Source organism: Rhineura floridana, chromosome 4, assembly GCF_030035675.1.
Source record: "Rhineura floridana isolate rRhiFlo1 chromosome 4, rRhiFlo1.hap2, whole genome shotgun sequence".
Lineage (NCBI taxonomy): Eukaryota > Metazoa > Chordata > Lepidosauria > Squamata > Rhineuridae > Rhineura > Rhineura floridana.
Genome location: NC_084483.1, coordinates 21,438,784 through 21,462,899, shown reverse-complemented (window position 1 = coordinate 21,462,899; position 24,116 = coordinate 21,438,784). Strand labels below are relative to the sequence as shown.

At 41.4% G+C, this 24,116-nt stretch overlaps 1 protein-coding gene across 5 annotated transcripts in view; it reads left to right on the top strand.

Annotated features, from left to right (window-relative positions):
• Positions 1-24,116, top strand: part of ADGRF5 (adhesion G protein-coupled receptor F5) — a 71,255-nt gene that overhangs the window by 31,612 nt on the left and 15,527 nt on the right. For 4 of the 5 annotated variants that reach the window (XM_061622624.1, XM_061622627.1, XM_061622623.1 and 1 more), the window contains 8 exons: positions 5,074-5,219; positions 6,246-6,461; positions 12,573-12,788; positions 13,342-13,506; positions 17,458-17,679; positions 17,929-18,147; positions 18,982-19,143; positions 23,431-23,618. In XM_061622624.1, coding sequence (XP_061478608.1) covers positions 5,074-5,219; positions 6,246-6,461; positions 12,573-12,788; positions 13,342-13,506; positions 17,458-17,679; positions 17,929-18,147; positions 18,982-19,143; positions 23,431-23,618 — 1,534 coding nt within the window. The remainder of the gene's footprint in view (positions 1-5,073; positions 5,220-6,245; positions 6,462-12,572; positions 12,789-13,341; positions 13,507-17,457; positions 17,680-17,928; positions 18,148-18,981; positions 19,144-23,430; positions 23,619-24,116) is intronic. The other variant, XM_061622626.1, reaches the window with a different exon arrangement.

Here is a 24,116-nt window from a genome sequence, read left to right as displayed (position 1 = left end):
ATCTTGTTTTGGTGTGTGATCAATTTCCTCCTGTACTTCTGCATAACATCTCTCCAATTCTTCTTCTGCATTTAACGTTGGAGCATAGACTTGGATGATGGTTATGTTAATAGGTTTCCCATTGAATCTCATTGATATCACTCGCTCAGACCTTGCGTTGTAGCTCCTAATTGCTTTTGCTACATCACTTCTCACTATTACAGCAACACCGTTTCTTCTTGATTTCTCATTTCCTGCATAAAATATTTTGCAGTTGCCTGATTGAAAATGTCCCATTCCAGTCCATTTTCATTCACTCACGCCAAGTATTGTAATGTTGATATGCTCCATTTCTTGCTTTACAATTTCTAACTTTCCCTGGTTCATGCTTCTCACATTCCATGTTCCTATTGTGTGTGTCGTACAACTCCGGACTCTCCTTTCATATCTGTGCGTATCAGCCTCTGGGCTTCCTTTCGGCTTTGACCCAGCTGCGTCTTTGGTCACAGCGATACTCGTACTTGTCCTTTGTTCTTCCCCAGTAGCTCGGTGAGTGCCTTCTGACCTGGGGGTCTCATCTTCCAGCACTATCTCGTGTTGCATTTTGGACACTCTGTTGATAGGGTTTTCGTGGTAAGAGGTATTCAGAGGTGGTTTACCATTGCCTTCCTCTGAGTCTGGATGCATCTTAGTCTGGTGTCTCAGCTTTGACCATTCCGCCATGGGTGCCCCTGCTAGGAGTGTAGCCTCTTAGTCTAGACTTCTGACGGCATTGCTCTCAGCTTCTTCAATACTCTCAAACCCCCTCACCACGTTAAGGTGTGCATCCTAAAGGGGGACATACATACATACATTCATACATACACAGAGACAATATATATATCCAATGCAATAGGAGGTGCAGCCTTCCCTCCCCTTAAGACCAATAGGAATGGAACAATCCATTCCATGCTCACCACTGTGGAAAAAGATATTTGCTTACTATGTGATATTTTTCTTTTTCTTTGCGCTACTTGTCCCCTGGCAGTGGCTGTGAACTTTGCCATTCCCTCTGCTATGCCAGGTTCTTGGGGGAAAGTACAGACTGGACTTTAGCTCTTTCAGGGGACACCAGCAGAAACATTATTCAAACATTATTCAAGGCAGAAAATGGCTGGGTGGGTAAGGTACATCCCTCTTTCTTACTATAAGCTGCCCTGGCTAATGCTAGCACAGCTTGCCAGGTCTCTAGAATTCATTTCATTTTTTTAAAAGAGGTGCCAGCACTCAAGTCTCCATCACGTTCTAGCCTTTATCATAGAAGGGTGTGTTTCTCTTCTCCCTGATTTGGTATGTGAGAATCAGTGTGCTAACAACACTTCTCACTTGCTCAGATACCACTATTTTAAGATAAGATTACTGCCTGAACTGATATTAAAATCTTGATTTCTATCTGCATTATAGGTTGTAGTAGTGTGTTCATTTCACATTTCCTAATTGTTGGTACAAACAACATCTTGGTCACAATTTTGCTTTTAATTGATGTTTTACTGGGTTTTTTGTTTTATGCTGGATTTTTATACTGCTGCCCTGACTTGTTTTATGCTTGATTTTATTCTGTGTTTTATGCTTTTGTATTGATTGTGCATTTTTATTGTTTTATCATGTGTTTAAGCTGGCCTGAGCTCTGTTTTTAACAGTGGGAGGCGCAGGATATAAATCCTCTTAATAAATAAATAAATATTCCATAATGCTGGAAATTAGAGTCTAGGCATTTAAGGCTGAAAAATGTAAGTTTTTTTTAAAAAATTCCTCACATCCATCCCCCAGGGTTTAGTGGTAATTAATAGGCACATAAACAAAGCAACCGAATAATGTGCCAGTTAATATGTATAATCAGCAAATAATTTCCATAACATGCAATTAGCTTGCCTGGATTTGTGGAACAGTAATATGGCAACTCTAGTTGTGACAGAATATCATGTCTCAGGGAGCAAAGGGATACTGAAGATTTCTGTCGTGTGAAGGCAAGCTTGTTGGGATATTAGGGATAGAATCCTCTCCTTTTCTATATTTTGTTTTTAAGGGTGCCCCCCTAGTGGTCAGTTATGATCTGATTCCTTTTTCTTCCAATATCTTTTCATTTTTCCAATCTCCTCCAGTTGTTGTTGTTTTCTTTGCTTTGCAGAGAATTATTGACATAATCACTATTTATTCATGAGTCTCCACTGGTATCGATCCTTATTCTGAATTCTGTAATGATTGCTGTTTACATTCCTTTTCAAGTTCATTGCAGAGTAGATTAAGGCAGATTTGCCCCTGCTGTTTTCTGTCTGTCAGTTACAATTAACACTTCATTGACATCAGTGAAAGGCAATAAACATTTGAAGAGCTCACATGGAAAGTAGATCGATAAAAGTATCACTCATACTATCGAAGCTTACAAAGAGAATTTTAAAAAACTGAATCGAAGAAGAAGAATGAATCAGAAACTAGGCGCGGAGAGTTGCTACTTCAAAATTCTCTCTGCAAAGATAGAGAATATCAGAAATAATCCAATGTCAAATCCAATTATTATAGAAATAGAGCCCATCTTGACTACATACGCATAGATAGTTACTGGGTTCTTGTCTAAGCCACTATGTTTTCTGTCCAGGGACTAGTGTTGTGCTTCTCCTGCTTCCTACAAAAGAAGGCTCTTCCTTTTCAGTTTAAACTTCTGAGGAAAACACTTCCCGGAAAGGCCCATGTGTGGCCATTCCAAGTGCTGCTGGACCAGAAACTCATTTGCAAAGAGCCTTGCTCTGCTGCAGATCACAGGACTTTCCTAAAACATTTAAACTGAAAAGAGAGACCCCTAAGCCATTTTATAAAATAAGCACAGCCTTGTCCCACAAAATGTCTATTCACCACCCTGCCCATTTTGGAAGCATCTTCACTTACACCACACAGTGGTTGAAAGTGAGGCTGTGCGCACACTAGTCACTTCAAAAGCACAGAATGGTTTTTCTGGCTGCTTTTTGAAGTGATCCTGCCCTCTGTTGGCCACACCTCCCTTCCCCACTACTGACTTCAGAACTTTCAGGACCACCCACAGCAAAGTGTTGAGCCAATCACGGTCTCTGAGCCTGCAGCAAAGCATTTCCACTGGCCACACAAGACAAATGGGTTGATCAGTTGCAATATCTCCCTAAAGCTAAATTAAAAAAAACCCCACTTGAACTGATCCAACTAGGGTTTTTGAGTAAAAAGAGGCAGAGTTTGATTAGTGTCGTGTGCCCCCATTTTCAGAAAAGAGAGGTGGAGGTGCACTGGAAATGGCACAACAGTGTGGCTGTACCCTAACTCTCTATGAAGGTTAATACTAGCAATGACCAAAAGTGTAAGTCACTGAGCATCTGGTCTTTGGCATCATGTATGAGGGTCAAAATAATTGTAGCATTTGAGTGTGGAATAACTCCAGTCATTACAACTTTTGAAAACAAATCCCTTTTTCTTATGAGTGGAACTCTCAGCAAGTTTTATACTGTTGTGGGTTTGGGGGTTGAGATAGATGATTTGTATGTCCCCTTCCAGCCTCTGATTTGGAACCCTGCACCTGGAGGTAGACTTTGCAGCAGAGAAACCTGCTCCGCTGGTCAGATGCGTCCCTTTTGTTAGTCTGATAGAGTGGCCAGCTGAGCTAATGGATCTATCAAGTGCCCATTAACTGGGCCAGGGAGATCCCATTGTTATTGAAATTCTTCAGGAGAGCCCCCCCCCCTGGGGAAAAGAGAGGCTTGTGTTTTTAGTTGAGTCAGAGGAAAGGCTGGGAGCTGGAGACACACAGAGAGGCTGGCTCCCTGCACCATGGCTTTAGGGTGCCTCCTGTAAGCCTGATGAAAAAGCGAGATACTGGACTGCTGCTACTTTGAACCCCTCCATCTTAAGCTTAGGTTGGAATGTGTGTAAATAAAACCATATTTCATAAAGATACCACACTCCACAGACCTTCTTTCCAAGGAAACCAAACCCTGGATAAGCCCAGGGACCCCTGGAGATCTCTCACCGCTTGGAGATTGGGGTGGTGTGCAACAATACCATATATTAATTAATGTATGGTAGGGATGCCAGAGGCTATATACTTGCTGCAAGTTGTCCATCCCCAATATAAATACAAAAAATATGTGAACGTTTCCTAGCACTCTAAATATGATACGGCAACATTTAATTCATTGTATGACTATAAGCTACTGTAATTGTTTTACATGCTTTTAATATGTTGCTTGCTATTCATTAGGTAGGAGGACATTGCTTTTCTGGTTGATGGTATCTTATTTATTATTATTTATTTATTAAAATAGTTACAGGCCGCACTTTTCATAAAATACATCAGGGTGGCTTACAACATACGAAGGCATAAAAAAATTAGAAACAATAAAAACATCGTTAAAAACAATAATACTGTACTGGCTAGAGGGAGGGAATCATCTTAAAGGCCTGTCTAAAAAGCAAACTTTAAAAGACCCCAGAAAGAAAGAAGGGAGGGTTCCTGCCAAATCGTTATTGGTAGGGAGTTTCACAGAGCAGGGCCTGCCACACTAAAGGCTCGGTTCCCAGTGGAGGCCAACCAAACTTCAGGGGCATGGGGACCCTCAAAAGTGGCCCATCAGAGGATCTCAGTGATTAAAATGGAATATAGGGAGTCAAGGTATTTGGGTCCTTAAGGTATTTGGGTCCAAGTTGTATAGGGCTTTGTGAATTAACACAAGTACCTTGAACCTGGCCCATAGCAAATTGGCAACCAATACAGTTCTTTCAGCAGCAGGGTAACATGTTGCCAGTAATCTACTGTGAGCAGTCTGGCCATCACATTCTGCACTAGGTATAGCTTCCAGACAAGATGCAATGGCAGTCCCACATAAAGCATGTTAATAGTAAACGAGTCTTGAGGTTACCAACACATGGACCATTGCAGTCAGGTTGGAAAAGGGCAGTAGAAAAGATTGAAGATAGGACAACTACCTTTTCCCCCTCCAATATCTATGAAAATCTAAAAAAAAAAAAAAGATTAGAAGTTTATGATGTACATAATTTTATTATATAATGATCTGATCTGCTATTCTATCTGCATAGGCCTGGAAGCATAATAGTTCAGCATGAAGTAACATCAGCAAGAAATATACCAGATGAAAATGCATATACAAAAATAACTGAAGCCTTAGATCATTCCTACAACCTAATATCTACATCGTTTGAAAGATCTTCAATGGAAATCCTTGGTAATTTTAAAAGCTTACTTGCTGAGATATTATCATTTGAATGGAATAAGTGTCATTCTTAACCCATAATGAACAACATAAAAAACACATTCTGGCTCAGCCCATTTTGATGCAGTTAGAGAGAATTGAGAGTTCAAAGTGTAAAACATGCTTCAGAATGCTTTATGAACTTTTTGATGGAAACATAAGGTTCTGTTTGTACTGAACTCTGCCAATATTTTTATGCGGGGAACTTGCCATTGTCAGTTTATGAGGTGTAGAGAGGTATCTTCCCCAATATGTGTTTTTCCAGTGGAAAACTTAAACCTTACTAGGCGAGATGGATTCTGCCATCTAAAGCTTTGTCTGCAACAGCGTCCTGCTGTGGAAGGGGTCTAAACGCTATCCACATAGCAGTAACAATCATTTTGAACCTGCCTGTAATAAGTGCAAGGGTTCTTAATAGTTGCAAACTAGAGTAAAGGGGCATTCATAATGTTGATGTGGGACTGGGAAAAGCAGCTTCTGTTTGCTGTTGGTGGAAAGGAAAAACTGAGCTTCCCACCAAAAGGCAATTTTATCTTTCATCATCAGTGTAGTTCAGGACAGGACTATGTCATTTTGTCTCTGCATAGGTTCACAATTGCAGCTCATACAGCAATAGGGAAAAAAGGAAGTCAAGATTTCTCTTTTGCCATCGAAGACAGGAAGCAGTCTGCTGAATGGCAGTGCTATATTCCAAAAATGGAGAGATTAAACTCAGTAAGCCTATTGTTCTGTTTGGAAAATCCCACATATAAGACTCCATGACACTCCTAAAGGAAAGGCATTTTCACTTTAGCTACAAGTTACAACTACCTTTGGTCAATACCATGTCCATCTTTTTCATCCCAGTTTTCAAATGTTTTCCTGGGTATGTTCAGAACAACAGCACAGGAAGCTGTGAAATGAATAGTTGTTGCATTAAGTGAATAATACATAATATAATAAAATGTAAAGTGATGCTTATTTTTCATTAGTTTTGAACTTTTCTTTTTGCCATGGTAGGTGGAACAAATTTCTTCATTTCCCCTGACCACATTTTTGAAGGAGATACGGTAACAATGACATGCGAGTCAAAATCATCTTCAAGCAATGTGACCTGGTACCTTTCAGGACGTTTAATCTCTAACAGCAGTGGCAGGCACTGTATAATGAATGAAGTTAGAAATGGAAAGTCAACATCAGCACTGAAAATTACAAGCATTAAATGGGAAGATTCTGGTAATTCTAAATAGAAAATATATGTCAGGAGTGTAAGAATTGCTATACTTAATGACCTATGTTTTAGACCCATCTCATCCCAAAGTGAGGGAGAGGGAGGGGCAAGATAAGGGAAAAATTAGCCCATCATAGAGAACCTGGGGAAGAAATATAAAAGCATTACACTCTAAGAGGCAGCACCTAATATAAGAAAACTACATTAAGCAAACACTACAGTATCCTGCATCAAGCAAGGGAGGTGGATGTGATGATCTACAATTGTTCTCCTCCAACAACTCTATTGATTCTGGGACCATTATATCATAGTACCTGCAACAAAAACATTCAGTGTATTTATACATCATATTTGGCACCTATTACAAGAAGGTGTATGCAAAAATATAAAAGTATAAAAACATCTACTCAAAGATATATTGAAATATGTTACAGAACATAACCCTCATATGACTAATATCAAAAACATGACTTTTTAAAGCTTGTTGCTCAGTCTAGTGACAAAGCCACTCTTGACAACTTTTATAGAGGCCAGGCAGCACTATAGGACCGTCTCTGGCTTATTTCTATTAAGAAGCTTTCTTCTTGGTTTGGCTTGCTATATTGTAGTATCCTCCTTTGGCCAGAGATTGACAGGAGTGCAGAAGCTGAAATTCCTGCCTGATATCCCTCCAGAGTCTAGGTTGAGAGCACCCTGCAGTCTCATTTTTTTACTATTAGTCAGGGTTAGTATGCCTAATAGTGATCAACATGTAGGCCCTGCAACATAACATTGCACTGTGGATTGCTCTTGTTGACTGTACTAGTCAAGCCAGCCAAGCCCTGCCTCCACGATACTGTATTCCATGCCATTGCCTCTCTCACCTGGTTTTCCATTTGTCCCCCAACAAGTCAGTCAGTATTCTGTGGCCTTTCAGAATGTGCAGTCCTCACTGGCCTGTGTTTGGGGTTCCATCTATTTAGTAGTTCTTTTTCCTAAAACATGTTTTTCTACTTGTGCAAACCTTGGGGTTCCCCAAGTCTGTTGATCTCCCTCTTGTGCACAAGATGGAGCAATAGCACCCACCCTTGACCTTTGAAAGTGGAGGGAATGAGTCTTTCTTTTTTAAAGGAAGATGGAGAGGAGATACCACTTCCATAGGGCTGTGTTTATGGGATATTGACAAGTTTACAGCAGAACTTGGGTCTTCCTAAACTATGATGGTATATTCAGAAGTCTAAAGGAACCAGAGTTCTGTTGCAACCTTGACTCAAAGAAGAGAAGTGGCTGTGGCTCTGGCCCCTCACAGCCTCGCCCTGCTTCTCTGCAGTAGAGCCCTTAAGCTGCTTCTTCCCTGCCGGTCTCATTCACATTCAATGAATTCTGCAGATCTTCTTGCCATTCCCACGAATCATGCCTATATCTGAAATTTAGTAAGTTGAAAATATTTGTGTTACCTAACATGTCCATGCTATGGAGACAGCTGTGGGCTTTTTGCTGGGTGGTGACCTGAGTGGTGACACTCATGTGGTGGCTTCAGGATTGACGATTCAGTTTATGGAACAACCAAAAGTATATAATCATAAAAGTGTAGGGTTACCAGATGTCCAGTTTTTGGGCAGATTTTCCAGCTCTTTTGGGTCCTCTCTGGGTTTCTGGGTAAGTCAGCATAATCTCCGGACTCCCAGCTTTCATTTTAAAAAAAAGTTTCTAGGTGGTCTGGTTCTTGAGATATACATCAAAATGTCAGTCCCCCCAACTTATGTGAAATCATCTCTTTGCTGGCTGCTCTAACCCCGCCCTTTCAGGTTTGTAGCCTGTAAATGAAGTCATTGTTGTGACTGACAAGGGATTTCTGGTTCTCCATTTCTGGGGGCCCTTAGACTCCATTGCAAAGGCGGAAAAGGGTTGTTTTTTCCTGTTTATCTGAAAATCTCATAAACTGAGTAAGCACCAAGTCTTTTTTTCTCATGTTCACAAATTTAAATTTTCCTGGGCTGTTGAATATGGCAGTGAATTCAGTGAATTCAATAGGACTTACTTTTGAGTGGACATGGTTAGGATTGTGCTGTAAATTAATGGGACTTTTGAGTGAACATAGTAAAGAATTGTGTTTGTGTTATAAATGTTTCTCTCCCTTCCAATCCTATTTTTAAAGCAATTAGGCAGGGTTTACATAGATATCATTGCTTTTATTATGTAGGAAACTAGTACTGATTTTTTTAAAAATGTTCTGCAATGACCAACTTATTTGGACTATAAACTATTATATGGGGTCTATGTATTTTTATATCTCCAATGTGTGCGTGTGTGTATGGAGTCTTCCCAACAACCCTATGAGGTAGGATTACTGATTGGAAACCAAGGCAGCTCACAACAAGAAATAAATCCTTTTAAAATCCAATGGCCATAAAAACAAGTATAAACAGTTGCAAAACAGCTTAAAGTGGCATGATTCTAAATTTTGGGTTAGGTGAGTGTTCCTTATCGTTCGAGGCTGTAGTTCTGTGCACGCTTCCCTGTTTGAGTAAGCCCCATTGAATACATTGGGACTTGCTTCTGAGTAAACAAATGTAGGATTGCACTACAAATACCTTTACAGGTTTTGTAAATAACATATTTGAGAGTCATGCTTATATAAATATTTCTTAAAGAATCCTGGGAGGTGTAGTTTCCCCCTCACAGTTATAGTTCCCACCACCCTTAACAAACTGCAGTTCCTATGATTCTTTGGTGGGATTCATGTGCTTCAAATGGGTGTTGAATGTACTTTAAATGAATGGTGTGGATCTGCCAAAGGTGTGATAGGCATTCACTAGTGAATTGAAAAGAACAATTTTAAAAGATAAAAGGAATTTAAAAAATAAAATTATTGGCAAAAACAGTTAAAGACAGGTATTTAAAAAGATTCAAAATATATAAAAACGCAATAGCTTCTACATGCTGGATAGGCTTGCCTAAACAAGAATGTTTTTAGCAGGTGCTGAAAAGAGTACACTGAAGGGGTCTGCCTAATGTCAATAGGCAGGGAGTTCCAAAGCGTAGGTGCTGCCACACTAAAGAATTTTCTTACAAGAGCAGAACAAGTACTATGTGGCACCCGTAGCATGGAAAGCACACCTTGAACTTGGCCTGGTAGCAAATCGGCAACCAGTTCAGATTTTAGAGCAGAGGTATTATGTGCTGATAGCATCTCACTCTTGTCAGCAGTCGTGCCACAGCTATCTGCACTAACTTCAGCCCCTGGGTCAGGTTGTGCTGCATGGAGATTTCTGTGACCTTGACTGACTAGCTGCCAGGATTTTTTTAGTTTTGGTTAGCAATCCTGACTGGTTGTGGGATGCTGAGTTTTCTACCTTACTCATAGGAATTTTGTTCTGGTTGGTATGGTATTGCATTTAGGAAAGCATCACTGTCTTTTATTTTTCTTGTTCTGTTTGCATTTCATTTACCTTTAACCTCACTCCCTTACATCCATGGAAGCAACAACAGTAGTTCCATGTGGTCAGCTCAACCCCCTTAAATCCGCTGATGATGCACCTTGGTGTTTGCATGATGGTATGTTTCTTGCCCAATAGTGGTAAAAGAGAATTCACATATTTGGAAGTGTGGCTGCAATTGCTGTTGTTCCCAAGCTGCAGTCTGTGAAGGTAGATCAAAGCATGCGTTTTCTCTCTGTCAATTATTACTCACTGGAATTGGGTTGGCTGTCAAAGTGAGTTTATAGCAGCTGACAAGGTACACAGAAAAGGGTAGAGAATCTTCTAACTCTTACTCATTTCTCAGACCTCTTTCTGAAGTGGTCAAATCTGTAAAGAAATTTGGAGCAGCCATGTTAAAAGGTAGGGGCAGGACATTCCAGGCAGGAGGTTGCCATAGATATAGATATCTTTGCAGAGGATCCCTAGTCAAGGTTTACCAACAACACAGTCCAAACCATATCTACTGAGAAGTAAGTCCTATTGAGTTCTATGGGGCTTAGTCCCTTAGTAAGTATGTTTAGAATCTTTACTCCTGAGTGCTCACATCTAACACCTCCACAACACTAGGCTCCTTTTTTCCTACAGTGGCCTTATTTATTTATTATTATTTATTATTTATTAATTAAATTTATATACCGCCCCATAGCCGAAGCTCTCTGGGCGGTTTACAGCCTTCAGGTGACTGGCCTGGCCTGAGGGCACTTAAACCCTTTTTGCCAGAAGCAAGTAAGCTAGATTAAATGTTTCTCAGACCTCTTTCAGAAGTGAAGGGTCAAATCTGTATAGAAGCTTGGAGCAGCCATGGTGAAAGGCACAGGCAGGACATTGCAGGTAGGAGGTTGCCAACCCTGCTTGGATATGGATATCTTTGCAGAGGATCACTAGTCAAGCCTTACTATCAGTACAATCCAAACCATATCTACTCAGAAGTAAGTCCTGTTGAGTTCTATGGGGCCTAGTAAGTGTGTTTAGAATTGCAGCCTTCAGGGGCATCCATCTTTACTCCTGAGTGCTCCTAAGTAACATCTCCACAACACTTGGCTCCTTTCTTCCTACAGTGGCCTCCTGGTGACTGGGCCGGCCTGAGGGCATTTAAATCCTTCTTGCCAGAATCAAGTAGGCTAGATTAAATGTTCCTTGCCCAGGCTCTCTCTTTCAGCTCAGATTTCTATTTTAATTTCCAATCGGAGAAATGTTTTTGTTTGAATTGTATGCTCCAAGCAGCTGTGGTTGATGCTTAAGATATCATGCTTAACAACATCACTTGGGCCTGCCCCTGTGACATCACTTGGGCCTGCCCGTGACATCACTACGCCCCATCCCCATGACATCACTAGGGCCCGTCCCTGAAATCTCAGGCTTTGGGATGCTCCTGACCTGGCAACCCTATAAGAGTGGGAGAGGCCCATGTAGGCCACCTAGTCAAACTCCCTGCTTGTTGCTAGAAATCCAGGCCTTTAGCATCCTCAGCAAATGACTGGCCAGCCTCAGCTTGAAAATCTCCAGCAAAGCCCATGTCACCCTTCCAGGTAATTCATTCAATTATAAAACTGTTCTCCTAATGGTTAAATCTACTGTGCTGTCACCTAAGCCCATTAGATCTAATTTTGCCCTCTTGGGCAACATAGAACTGAGATTTGTGTTCTTCTATGTAACAGCCCCTCATGTATTTGAATAGTGCTATTATGCTCTCCTTCAGTCTTCTCTTCTCTAGACTAAATGTGCTCACTTCCTTCATAGGACTTCTTTTCTACACCACTAACCATCTTTTTTGCCCTCCTCTGAACCTGCCATTCATGAAGGGCAGTGCCCAAAACTGAACACAACACTCCAGAAGAGATCTTACTAGAGTGGAATAGAGTGGAACTATTATTTCCCATCACTTGGAAACCATGGTTCTGTTACTACAGCCTAAAATTGCATTGGCCTTTTTTGAAGCTCTCTCACACTGCTAACTTCCATACGGTTTGAGATCAACTACAGTGCCAACAACCTTTTCACATTCAGACCAACAACATAAATGTAAAGGTTTTACCAAGTTCAGTGCTCAATTTGCTCAACCCTTGTTTTATTACACTGTTGGGATTGTTGGTGTTTATGGGATAAAACAACTATGTGTTTCTATCTTTAGCAAAATGGCAGAAACGGAATGAGCAATAACCAGCCCCACCTCCACCCTCACACAGTCTACCAGAACGAAACAAACATTCTCCAGTGAAGTATATAAAATTAGTTTATTCACAACATCTTCATATATACAGAGATACAGGCACAGCTTAGGAAATCAGAAAAAAGAAATATAGGTTATTTCAGTCCATAGTTTTTCAGCTTCTGGCATGCAGCCTCACACCTGCTTGTTCACATGGTAATCAGCATCAAGAAGGAAGGGAATGGAAGAAACAACAAACAAACAGGAATCTACATCACAGGAAACTATGTGTTATCCTAAATCTGGCCAGAGACAGCACTTCTCCCTTAACTGTACTAAAGCATGTACAATCCTGTCCCCTAGTGGTAGCATAAGAGGTTGCCAGTTTCCAATAGAGAGAAGCCAGAAAGTTTACAATTGGATTTGGAAAGTTTAGAGTACACTGCATTACAGAACTAAGAAATATTTCTATCCATAACACATTTTGGTCTTCTTCTTTTTTTAAGGTGATTATTGTTGTACTTTTACGGAATGGGCTAATAATATATCATTAATATACAAAGCTGTGGATAATATAACAGTCTCTCCAATCAAAATTGTGCCATCGGAAGATGTTGTGACTGTATGTAATGGTGACACTAAAGAACTGAGCTGCTGCACAGATCAAGAAATGCAACTGTTTACTTATTACTGGAAAACAAATGGAGCAATAAATATTTCAGGTGTGAAGCAAAATAATTTCTCTTGTCTGCCAATGGTAGCTAAAACTTTTTCTGTTCCCAACTCTTTGCACATATACAGTACTCAGGGGTTACTGTTTTTGTGGGGGTATAGAATATGCAAAACACAAGGACACTAACAATTCCATAAATACAAACAATTTTAAAAATCTTTATATAAAAACTTCATCGTGTCCACTGTATAAGTTACTTACCTTTCTCTGTCGGAGTCACAAAAGCTACTACTGCAAGGAGAGTGTGAGCATTTCTGATATTTTGAACATGATGGAGAAGTACAGAGATGTAAAGTGTGGGAAATTTTTACTTCCAATTTTTCCACACCTCTGTCATATTCCAAAATCACTTTGAGTAGAACACAACTCCTATATACTGCAGCAGTGAGCAATTGCCTGGCATATCCATGAAAATATTATCTCTCTGGAATAAAAAAAGTGTAGGTTTTGATAACTGGTATAGCCTTTAGTAGGATTGAGAGTTGAGTGATACATTGGCAATACTCTAAATGTCTCATCTGATTAACCTTACATCATTGCAGGAACCACCACTTCCACTTACAACTGTACTAAATACCTACTGCAGGCTAATGAATCTCAATGCCCTGCAGATCAGTCTGGGACCAAGACAGATTACATATGTGAGCTGAACACTACATATGGTGCTCGTAAAAATAAGGTTATCAGTGTGACATATTTTCGAGTGGGTAAGCATCTCTTTGGGAATGACATCTGTTCTCCGATATGTACGTATCATTGATCTGCCCTCAGCCAGCCTTCCTATAACCACCTGCCAGCCTTGCTAGTTACAACCATCCCAGGGGTGGCCCTGGCTGTCTGTTTCCTCCTTTTTAGTCTCAGTTTTGCCCTTGTAGAACTTGGCAGGGAAGAGGATGTGAAATAAAGGAGAATTAGTTGGCCCTTCCTATCATTGCCTCTGGCTCCGCCTCCTTGTTGGTCTCTCTGCCTTCTGCCCTTCCAGTCTCAAAGGGCACCAGCAACCACTGGTATGTATATATCTAGCACTGGATGCAGTCACTGACCCAGGAAAAAGTGAAATGCAGTACTTAGAATGAGCAATTCAGGTAATGTGATTTTTCCATAAACACTCCTAGTTTGCAAATTTTCCTGTTTGCAGTATTTAGGTTACTTGCATAAGGATTGGAGTAGCAATAGACACAGAAAGAAGCAATCTAGGGGCTGAGGCAGAAATCAGTTAGTGACAGTCCTAGGTCCAGGAACCCTGGAAAATGGGTGCTTGTGCATGACACAAGAGCCCCAAACACTGCTCTCTGGAGGGCTTGTCCAATTCCTCCTCTGGTTTCCACACCTTGATCAGACTCTACCTGCACATTGTCAAGCTTTTCTCTTAAAACTGTTTTTTGTGGGCTTGTGAGATCCCCCCCCCCCGTCCGGCAGAGCTTTTTAAAGTTGTTAGAGGGCTATTACATTCTGGCCCTAGGGACACGGTAGAATCATCCGAAGCACGCTGTGATGAATTTGCTAGGCACTTTCAGGATAAAATCTCTTGCATCCGTCAGGACTTGGACTCCAGTGTTATAGCAGTTGAATCAAATGAGGTATCCGGAGCAGAGCCGGGTCATGATTTTTTGGATGAGTTTCAATTGGTGCAGCTTGAGGACATTGACAAGGTGCTTGGACAGGTACGTGCAACCACTTCTGTGTTGGATCCTTGCCCCTCTTGGCTAATAAAAGCTAGCAGGGATGGAACAGCCGGCTGGGCCAGGGAAGTGATTAATGCCTCACTGCGTGAGGGAGAGGTCCCTGGCTGCCTGAAGGCGGCGGTAGTGAGACCACTTTTGAAGAAATCTTCCATGGACCCAGAAAATCTTAACAATTACAGGCCGGTAGCAAATGTCCCATTCCTGGGCAAGGTCCTAGAAAGAGTGGTTGCGGACCAGCTCCAGACACTCTTGGATGAGACCGATTATCTGGATCCATTTCAATCGGGCTTCAGGCCCGGTTTTGGCACGGAGACGGCCTTGGTCGCCCTGTATGATGACCTTTGTCGGGAGAAAGACAGGGGGAGTGTAACTTGATTCTCCTTGATCTCTCAGCGGCTTTTGATACCATCGACCATGGTATTCTTCTGGGAAGACTTGCGGATTTGGGAGTTGGAAGTACTGCTTGGCAGTGGTTCTGCTCCTACTTGGCGGGTCGTTTCCAGAAGGTAGTGCTTGGGGAGCACTGCTCGGCACCCTGGGCTCTTCAATATGGAGTTCCGCAGGGGTCAGTTCTGTCCCCCATGCTCTTTAACATCTACATGAAGCCGCTGGGTGCCGTCATCAGAAGTTTTGGAGTGTGTTGCCATCAGTATGCTGATGACACGCAGCTCTACTTCTCCTTTTCATCTTCTTCAGGTGAGGCTGTCAAGGTGCTGAACCGATGCCTGGCTGCGATAATGGACTGGATGAGAGCGAATAAATTGAAGCTCAATCCAGACAAGACTGAGATGCTGTTAGTAGGTGGTTTCTCTGACCAGATGGTGGATGTTCATCCTGTCCTGGATGGGGTTGCACTCCCCCTGAAGGAGCAGGTTCGTAGCTTGGGAGTTCTTTTAGAACCATCCCTGTCACTGGAGGCTCAGGTAGCCTCGGTGGCACGGAGTGCTTTCTACCAACTTCGACTGGTGGCCCAGCTACGCCCCTATCTGGACAGGGAAAACCTTGCTTCAGTTGTCCATGCTCTGGTAACCTCTAAATTAGATTACTGCAATGCACTCTATGTGGGGCTGCCCTTGAAGACGGTTCGGAAACTGCAGCTCGTGCAAAATGCAGCAGCCAGACTGATAACTGGGACCAGGCGGTCCGAACATATAACACCGATTCTGACCCGCTTGCACTGGTTGCCTATATGTTTCCGGGCTCGATTCAAGGTGCTGGTTTTGACCTATAAAGCCTTGCACGGCATGGGGCCATAATACCTGATGGAACGCCTCTCCCGATATGAACCAACCCGTACACTGCGCTCAACATCAAAGGCCCTCCTCCGGGTGCCTACTCAAAGAGAAGCCCGGAAGGTGACAACAAGAAAAAGGGCCTTTTCAGTGGTGGCCCCCAAACTATGGAATACTCTTCCTGATGAGATACGCCTGGCGCCAACATTATTATCTTTTTGGCGCCAGGTAAAAACCTTCCTCTTCTCCCAGGCATTTTTATCATTTTAGTATTTTTAGTATTTTAGCATACAATATGTATTTCAGTTTGTGTTTAAATATGTTTTAATTTTTGATATAACTAATTTGTTTAAATTGCTTGATATGCGGTTTTAAGTGTATGTTAGATGTTTTATTTGTTGTAAACCGCCCAGAGAGCTTCGGCTATGGGGCGGTATAGAAATTTAATTAATAAAATAAATAAATAAATAAATAAATTTCAATTTGCCCTTCCTTGTCATAGAAATAATCTTTGAATATTCCCTGTGCAGGAGAGCTTTATCCTGTTGGCATTGTGCTTTAGGGGTTTTAAACAGTATGTGTGAGGAGCTACTACTGAGTTTTGCACAATTAAACATTTGATAAAGCAACCCCACCACCACCACCAGAAATCTTGATATGGCATTGTGAAATGTCCAGAGTTGCACACATCAGAAATAATCCTTATTCTCACCCTGAAATGTGCATAAGAAAAGAATCAGGCAGGATGAATAGCTGCTTGAAGATACAAAGTAAAGGCTTTATGAAGGAAGAATAATGGGCAGGACAATGAAGGGAAGCAGGACATTGCAAGACTTCCATCCGGACTCTTAATGGAAATAGTTGTACCTCTTTTTTGAGGTATGAAAATAATTTTTAAAAATCAAAATGGAATGTAGACAGGGATGGGGTTCACTGCCTAGTTCCAATTCGCTTGTATTCTGATAGTCCATCGTTCAATCCTGATCCACCTTTTTATGTTTCCACTTGCTTTAGCACTTGCCAATTCAATCTGCTGTTTGTTGGCTTATTGATGGCGAAATGTAAGCCCTGCCTGTGTAGGTATCTATAAGCCGTTAATCACTTAGGCAAAGGATATCTTAACAACAATCGCCAAGATCATCTGCAGAAAGCACTATTAATAGCACCCTGTGGACTCATGTCAATGAGGAGATGTGCCCTCAGTGTAGTGGGCTCCACTCTATGGAATTCCTTGCCATTGTGCCTTTCCTCCTCCTGGGAGGAAGGGCAGGATATAAATGTAACATTATTATTATTATTATTATTAATATTATTATTAATAATAATAATAATAATAAAAGTGTGTTATGTGCCTTCAAGCTGATTTTAACTTATGGCAACCCTATGAATCGGTGACCTCCAATAGCATCTGTTATAAACCACCTTGTTTAGATCTTGTAAGTTCAGGTCTGTGGCTTCCTTTATGGAATTAATCCATCTTTTGTTTGGCCTTCCTCTTTTTCTACTCCCTTCTGTTTTTCCCAGCATTATTGTCTTTTCTAGTGAATAATAATAATATAATATAGTAATAATAGTAATAGAAATCAGGCAGGCACCGTCCCTACTAAATTTCAGATGCCAGGTTAAAATGGTTTTATTCCAGGAGGACTTTGTTCTATGAATGCTGTCCTAATGTTTATATATTAGACATTATATTATGATTAAATCCTAAATAACATCTCTTTATTTTATGTTTCACCAGCAAATGTAAGCATGCTTTCCAGCATAAATGGCAGGATTTCTGAGGGACACAATTTTTCTCTAAGGTGTATTAGCGACGTGAGCAATTATGACCAAGTCAGCTGGCAAATCCAAACTGGAAGCTCTATTAAGAGTGTAGACAGTGTATGGTACACCACCACAAAGACCCAAATTGGCGCAGAGTCTGTGCTGACTGTGGGCAGTGCTAACCAGAACTGGGCTGGTGAGTAAAGATACAAACCACTGTTTCTACCCCCATTTATCAGAACAAAATATCAAAATGTGACGAAGGTCACATTAACTTAGCAATTAACACCTACTTAACAATACATTTTGCACCATAAGTATGTATGCATTACATTAAATGCACTGCAGTGGCTGGTGCTGTTTTAGAAATGCTTCATTGTTAATTTGCTTGAATGTATCACTTCAGTGTTATTTGTTAAAATATATGTGGTTTCATTGTTTTTAGGCATCTATACTTGTACCTTTTTCCAAGGTTTTTTGAACAGCTCTGCACACACAGGAATTGAAGTGTTTCCTTTACTCCTAAAAAAAGATATTATAAGAGATCCCATAGAAGCATTCATCCCTTGTCCAGGCACCCAAGTTCTGAAATGCTGCACAGGCAAGATGGGAAATTACACTGTAACATTCTTTGATCTACAAAGGCCTCCACCTATTAAGGCAGGTAAGCAATCATCAGGTGGATGGAAGAGAAGCAGATCTATGAGGACATGAATGGCAGTGGACAAGGAGCACCTATCTCAGGTGTAAACTGGATAGAGGTGTAAATCGGCATCAAAGATTATACAGCTAAAATTATATTAGTTAATTTTGTACTGAAGAGAAAACATTCAGCATGTTTTCAAGATATTAGATTAAAAGCTAGATTTTGGCTCGTTCAGAGGCTTAAGGTGGGCCAACGGCTAGGCAGAGTGGCATGATTACTATTGTACCATGCCACTAATATGTAAAAGCACATTCACCTACGTTGCCTGCTGGAAGAGGAAGAGAAGACTACATCTGAGCGATAGTGGGAGGCAGCTGCCAGCAGATTTTCAGTACAGCAATGTCTAAGCAGTAGCAGTTGACCTGAGAAACTTGGATTTTCAGCAAGAGTTCATTTAAAGATCCACAACTATTCTGAGTGAGGCAGAAAAGAATTTTATATTATTTAAAACTGACACATCCCAGAGGATGATGTGGCAGTCATACTTGTGCTCACACTATCACCTTAGTTTTGCCCTGTACCGTTCAAAAATATGTGAAGCCATGGGCCTTATTTATTTAGTTATTTTTACAATATATTTTGCTGTCAGAGCAGTTTACATCAGAAAGTAAAATAGTAGGTTATCTTATCAGATTTTTGACACTCAAGTAATGTGAATATCTAAAGGTTAAACCTCCCCATCCTCATTCAGCCCTCACTAATCCTTGTTGCTGTCTGGATTTAAAAGAGTGGGAAACTAGATGTTTCCAAAAGCTGATGAAATCATCTAAATATATACAAAATCTTCAACAGAGAGAAAAGAAAAAGGCAACCTCAACTGCTACCATCATACAATAAAGGTCACAGCAGATTACTGCAATTCCGCAGGACATGTTTTTCAAGTGTTTTGTGAGTTCACTAACCAAATTGATGGGAGTGTTCAGAGTTCACCAATGAGCCTAAATCTTCTACAAGGTAAGGGAGAAAATATGGTAGTCAGTAAGATATATCTGTAGAGTTGCCATATCCCAGTTTCCCAGATCTGGACAACCAAATTTGGAAATGATGCAAAATGTTTAATACTTGTACAAATTAAGTTTATCAATTTGAGCATTTTCTGCTAGTTTAATTACTTGTTTACTTATTTCCTTACTTACTTTTATCCCACTTTTCATACATTTAATATCTCCCAAGATGGCTCACAAGAAAAAAAGAAAGAGAGACAGTTGCTTTGCATTTGTGGACCAGTGGGAAAATATCTGACCACTTGTCATGCCCGGTCTCTCTTCCCATTTGCCTTTCTTTGAGTCTGAGAACACAGCAACGCATGCTGGGCAGAACTATGTTGATTGGTTGTTGTGCTGTATTTTCCCTGCTTCTGCTGCTCCAGAGGTAGATGGACTCTGTATCTAGTCCATTCTCCATTGTGTGAAAATAAGAATCCAGTAATGGTTCCTTCCTTGAGCCCCTCTTCAAATTCAAATCCTAGGATCCTAGGATGATGGTTGTGTCCTATAATTAAAGTACCGTTCTTTAACTCTTAAAAGTGGAATGACCTGTCATCCCTGACCATTGGCCAATACTGCCTGAGGACGAAGGAAGCTGGAGTCCAACAATATCCAAGAGTGCACATGTTGGCCACCCCCGAAGACTAGGGGTCTACTAGGTCTAGAATAGGTTACAGTTATTTCAGAATTAGGCTGCTTTCAGAGCGCAATAGGCAAAAAGCAACAAGAGAATGAAAATGGTATGTTGAGACTGTGACGTCCTCCCCTGGCACCACCTGTGAAGCTCTCACTTTGTGGCTACCAGCAGACAGGAACGTCAGGTTTATTCTTACCCTTTACAGCTCTAACACAGATTTCAACAAATCCCACTGCTAGGCAGCACCACCTGTCACTTTCTGTAACCAAAACTCCCAGAGACTTTGCCTAAGTCTCTCTATAGCTTGTTACTTTGTGACTGTGTGCCTATGCTGTTCCCAACCCCCTTGTATCTTTATATTTAAAGCATACAACTCTGGGTTGCTCTGGATACTTGACTTGTTACAATATCTCCCTTCACCGCTGCCACCATTAGATACAGTTTCTGTTCAGCCTTGGTAATTACCTTGCCCTCCCTTCTGGTCTGTATATTCCCCCAGCCAAGGATCAGGCCTTTGGTAAACCAAATAAGTATTTATTTAATATTAGAAATAACAAGATTACTGAAGGAATGTTTCACAAGCATATGGTTTCATCTATATTCTGTTAGGTACTTGACTTCTTACTAATTGCCTCAGAACTCCGACTCACTCTCAACAACAACACCTCCAAACACCACCTCCTTACGCCTTCTAAACACCACCTCAACCTTCACACAACCTCCCTCTCCACCTCTCAGTTCACCACCTCCTTACACCTTCTAAACACCACCACCCAGATTCAGCTGGCATTCTTCCATTTATACTCCCAGCCATTCAAACGCTCAGCCAATCATTCAGCATTCTACTGCTCATGTACTCCCCCCTCCTCTTTCACTCTACTTACCGTATATCTTCTATATAACCATCACTTGCCATATTTACAATATAAGCAGGAACATCACAGAGACCATTCAGGTTACTGGGCACATTGCTTCTGAGCCAGTAGCAGCTGGTGGGGCTGTGCTGCTCACCTGGCTTTCCAATGCAATGCATCACTGCCAGTTACCGAGAGGGGGAGAGGCAAGGCATCAGGGAGCTCAATATGGTATGGGTACAGCAGCAAGAGTGGCAGATTGGCTCTGCCGTTATGCCTGCACGTAGCTGCCCACTGCAGTGATGTGTGGCATTAAGAAGCCAGGTGAACAGCACTATCCCACTAGCCACTTCTTCCCATCATCACACAAAATTAGAACAAAACCCAAAGTTCAGTAATGTCCTGCAAGAGGTTCTGTGATGTATTCTGATTTCAGATGGGGTAGAGGTTGGTCAGAAGGTTGGTCATAAACTGGACCACATGCAAGATGAAAGCATAAAACGGGCCTGTTGGGATACTTTAGCATTCCACAGAAGAATTCACACAGGAGCAATCCTACAAGAGAAGGAATAACTAAGAGGAAGATGCTGTATTTTCAATAATGACTTGCCTAACTGGCACCATAGATGAGGCTTTCCTGTATTAGTTGAGAACTTGGCACCATGATCAACAGAAACCTGTAAAGTATTTGTGATTTGCTAGTAGTGAACTAAGGAACAAAAGCTCTACTGCACCTAGATTCCACATGCTAAACAATGTTCTTTGTTGCCAAGACAGCCCCTCATGGGCAGGATTGATCTGAGAAGGCCACTATCCCTCTACAGACTAGACATGTTGGTAAGAAATGCAGGAAGGGGGAAAAGCACATCAATGAAAGTGCTAGAGCCGAAGCAAGCCAAAGAATAGGCAACATCCTAAAAGAAATTATTTTACTACAAAATGTTACATAGCCAAACAAATTTAAGGTTCCTTGCCACCCAGCCAGAATTTTACAGGTGTGGTGTAGTGGTTAGTGTTGGACTACGACCTGGGAGACCAGGGTTTGAATCCCCACACAGCCATGAAGCTCATTGGGTGACTTTGGGCCAGTCACTGCCTCTCAGCCTCAGAGGAAGACAATGGTAAACCACCTCTGAATACCGCTTACCATTAAAACCCTATTCATAGGGTTGGGATTGGCTTGAAGGCAAATTTATTTTTCAAATAAATTGTAATCAATCTTTATCACTTTGGCCAATCATCAAACGTGGAAGATGCAAAGTGAAAATACAATTCCAATAGAGCCACTCCCATATGTGTCTTGTCTGTACGTGTAGTGTACATGTCTGTACACTAAGAACCAAACTGCTAAATGCATCACTTCAGGTTCTGTGGTTCTTTTTTTAACTTCAGTCTCGAGAAAAGGGGAAAGGGAAGATGCCTTTGGGCTAATAGCTTCAGGAGGGGTTCATCAAGATGATTGGGGGGGGGTGAGGGTTCTTAAAACTCTTCCCACATTATGCACTCCTAGTCCTGATGATGGAACCACAAGGGTGGTGCTGGTTGCCTTTCTGCTAGTGCTGTGAAGCCTCTTTTGAGAACTTTCTCCAAGAAGCTCAGCATGAAGTACTTGTCCCTTGTCCCCCATTTCTATCCTCACAACAACCCAGTGAGGTAGGTTAGACTAAGAGGGAGTGACTGGCCAAGAAAATCCAGTGAGCTTTGTGGATGAGTGGGGATTAGAGCCTGGGTCTGCTCTGACACAGTTCAATATTCCCACCACCACACCATCAGCTCTCACTATGCATGCACACAGAGCTCATCCCCTTCATAAGAGGGGGTTGGCACGATTTTGCAAAGAGTATTACACATAGTATTGACAGTTGACCAAAAAAGGCCTGGCCTGTGCCTGCTCCTTTTTCTTGGTCGATTCTATTTACATTGGTGCAGGATTGCTTTGTACTGAATGTTTTGCCTGATATCATTACTAGGGTTAGGTTTTATTAAAATGAAAGGAAAGAAAGAAAGAAAGAATCCATTCCCATTAATGCTGTAAACTGGGTGCCATGCCAAGATCTGGGTAGAACCCTGGTAACTCTCAATACACCCTTGTCTAAAGGCGCATGAAGATCTGGTCAGTGCCTGGATTGGTGACTGCCTGGGAACTACATTAATTCCATGCTGGAAAAAGGGTGGGACAGAAATGTAAGAAAAATAAAAACGATAACTGACAGTAAAATGAAGATTGCCATCTCCTCTACCAGAAGACTTTTGAAAGGAAGGTTTAGATGAGCGTCTAAATATGGAACATTATAACTGGGATGGGGAAACTCTTCTATGCCAGGATGTTTAGCCATGGGGGCCTGGAGCTAGAGCCAAAAGTATGCAGAGCCTCTCTTCTTTCTCTCCCTCCTGCCACTCTCTCAGGATTAGGGAATGGCAGAGAATTCTACTGTAAGCAAACATGGGAGCAAAATTGCTACACTCAACATGTTTGTTTCTGGTCAGGAAGGGAAATCAGGCAAACATCCGGTGTAGGAGCAAGCACTCTTGGGACAGCTGCCTAAAGAGGGTGGATCAGTGCCACGGGCCAGATGAAATCTGGCTGTGGGCCAGAACTCCCCACCCCTGCATTAGAATCCTACTCTTTCCCTGAAGAATATCTACTCACTTACTGTATATATGTATATATATTATGCATTGCTTATAACTCTGTTGAATATGCACTGCACTGCTGGTGTCCTGCTATATCAAGAGAAAAGACTTCCTCACTTTTCTTCCACAGTAAAGAATATAACATGTAATTCTTCAGCCATTGGTTCTGGAGAGAATGGAGCTGTGATTACAAAGCCTTGCTTGGACAGCAACCATGTCAGAGGAAACATCACCTATAAGTGTGAACGTACAGAATGGACTGCTGCTGGAAACAGCTGCCTCGCTGTCCCCATTAATGAACTTCTTAATTCTGCTGAGGTAAAAACTTCCCTTTGTGCCCTCTATTTTTTGAGGCTACATTTCTACACATGTTGCCTGGAAGTTAGTTCAGCTGGTCAGTCGGCCTTATATTTATTTATTTATTTAATTTAAGTATATTTATTTAATTATTTATTATTTGATCTATATCCCACCCTTCCTCCCGGCAGAAGCCCAAAGTATATAACATTCATTTGGCTAGAACAGATTCAGTATTTATCCATGGCTAATTGAGTGGCAGTCATGTCTGAACTTCAGGCACTTCAGCATTAAGATTTATGGTTTAGACATTGACTGTATGTGCTGCTTGTGTACTGGACTGTACAGTGTACTCACAAGACTGACTGACATGCACAAGACACTACTAATAAAGACAAACACAGAAAATCAAACACAGCTATAAATAAAATGCAGACCTAACCTAAAAAAACTGGCCAAAATTGGGGGGGGGATAAGGGAAGTGACATTGCTTAAGTAACTAGTAAGAGTAAGACACAG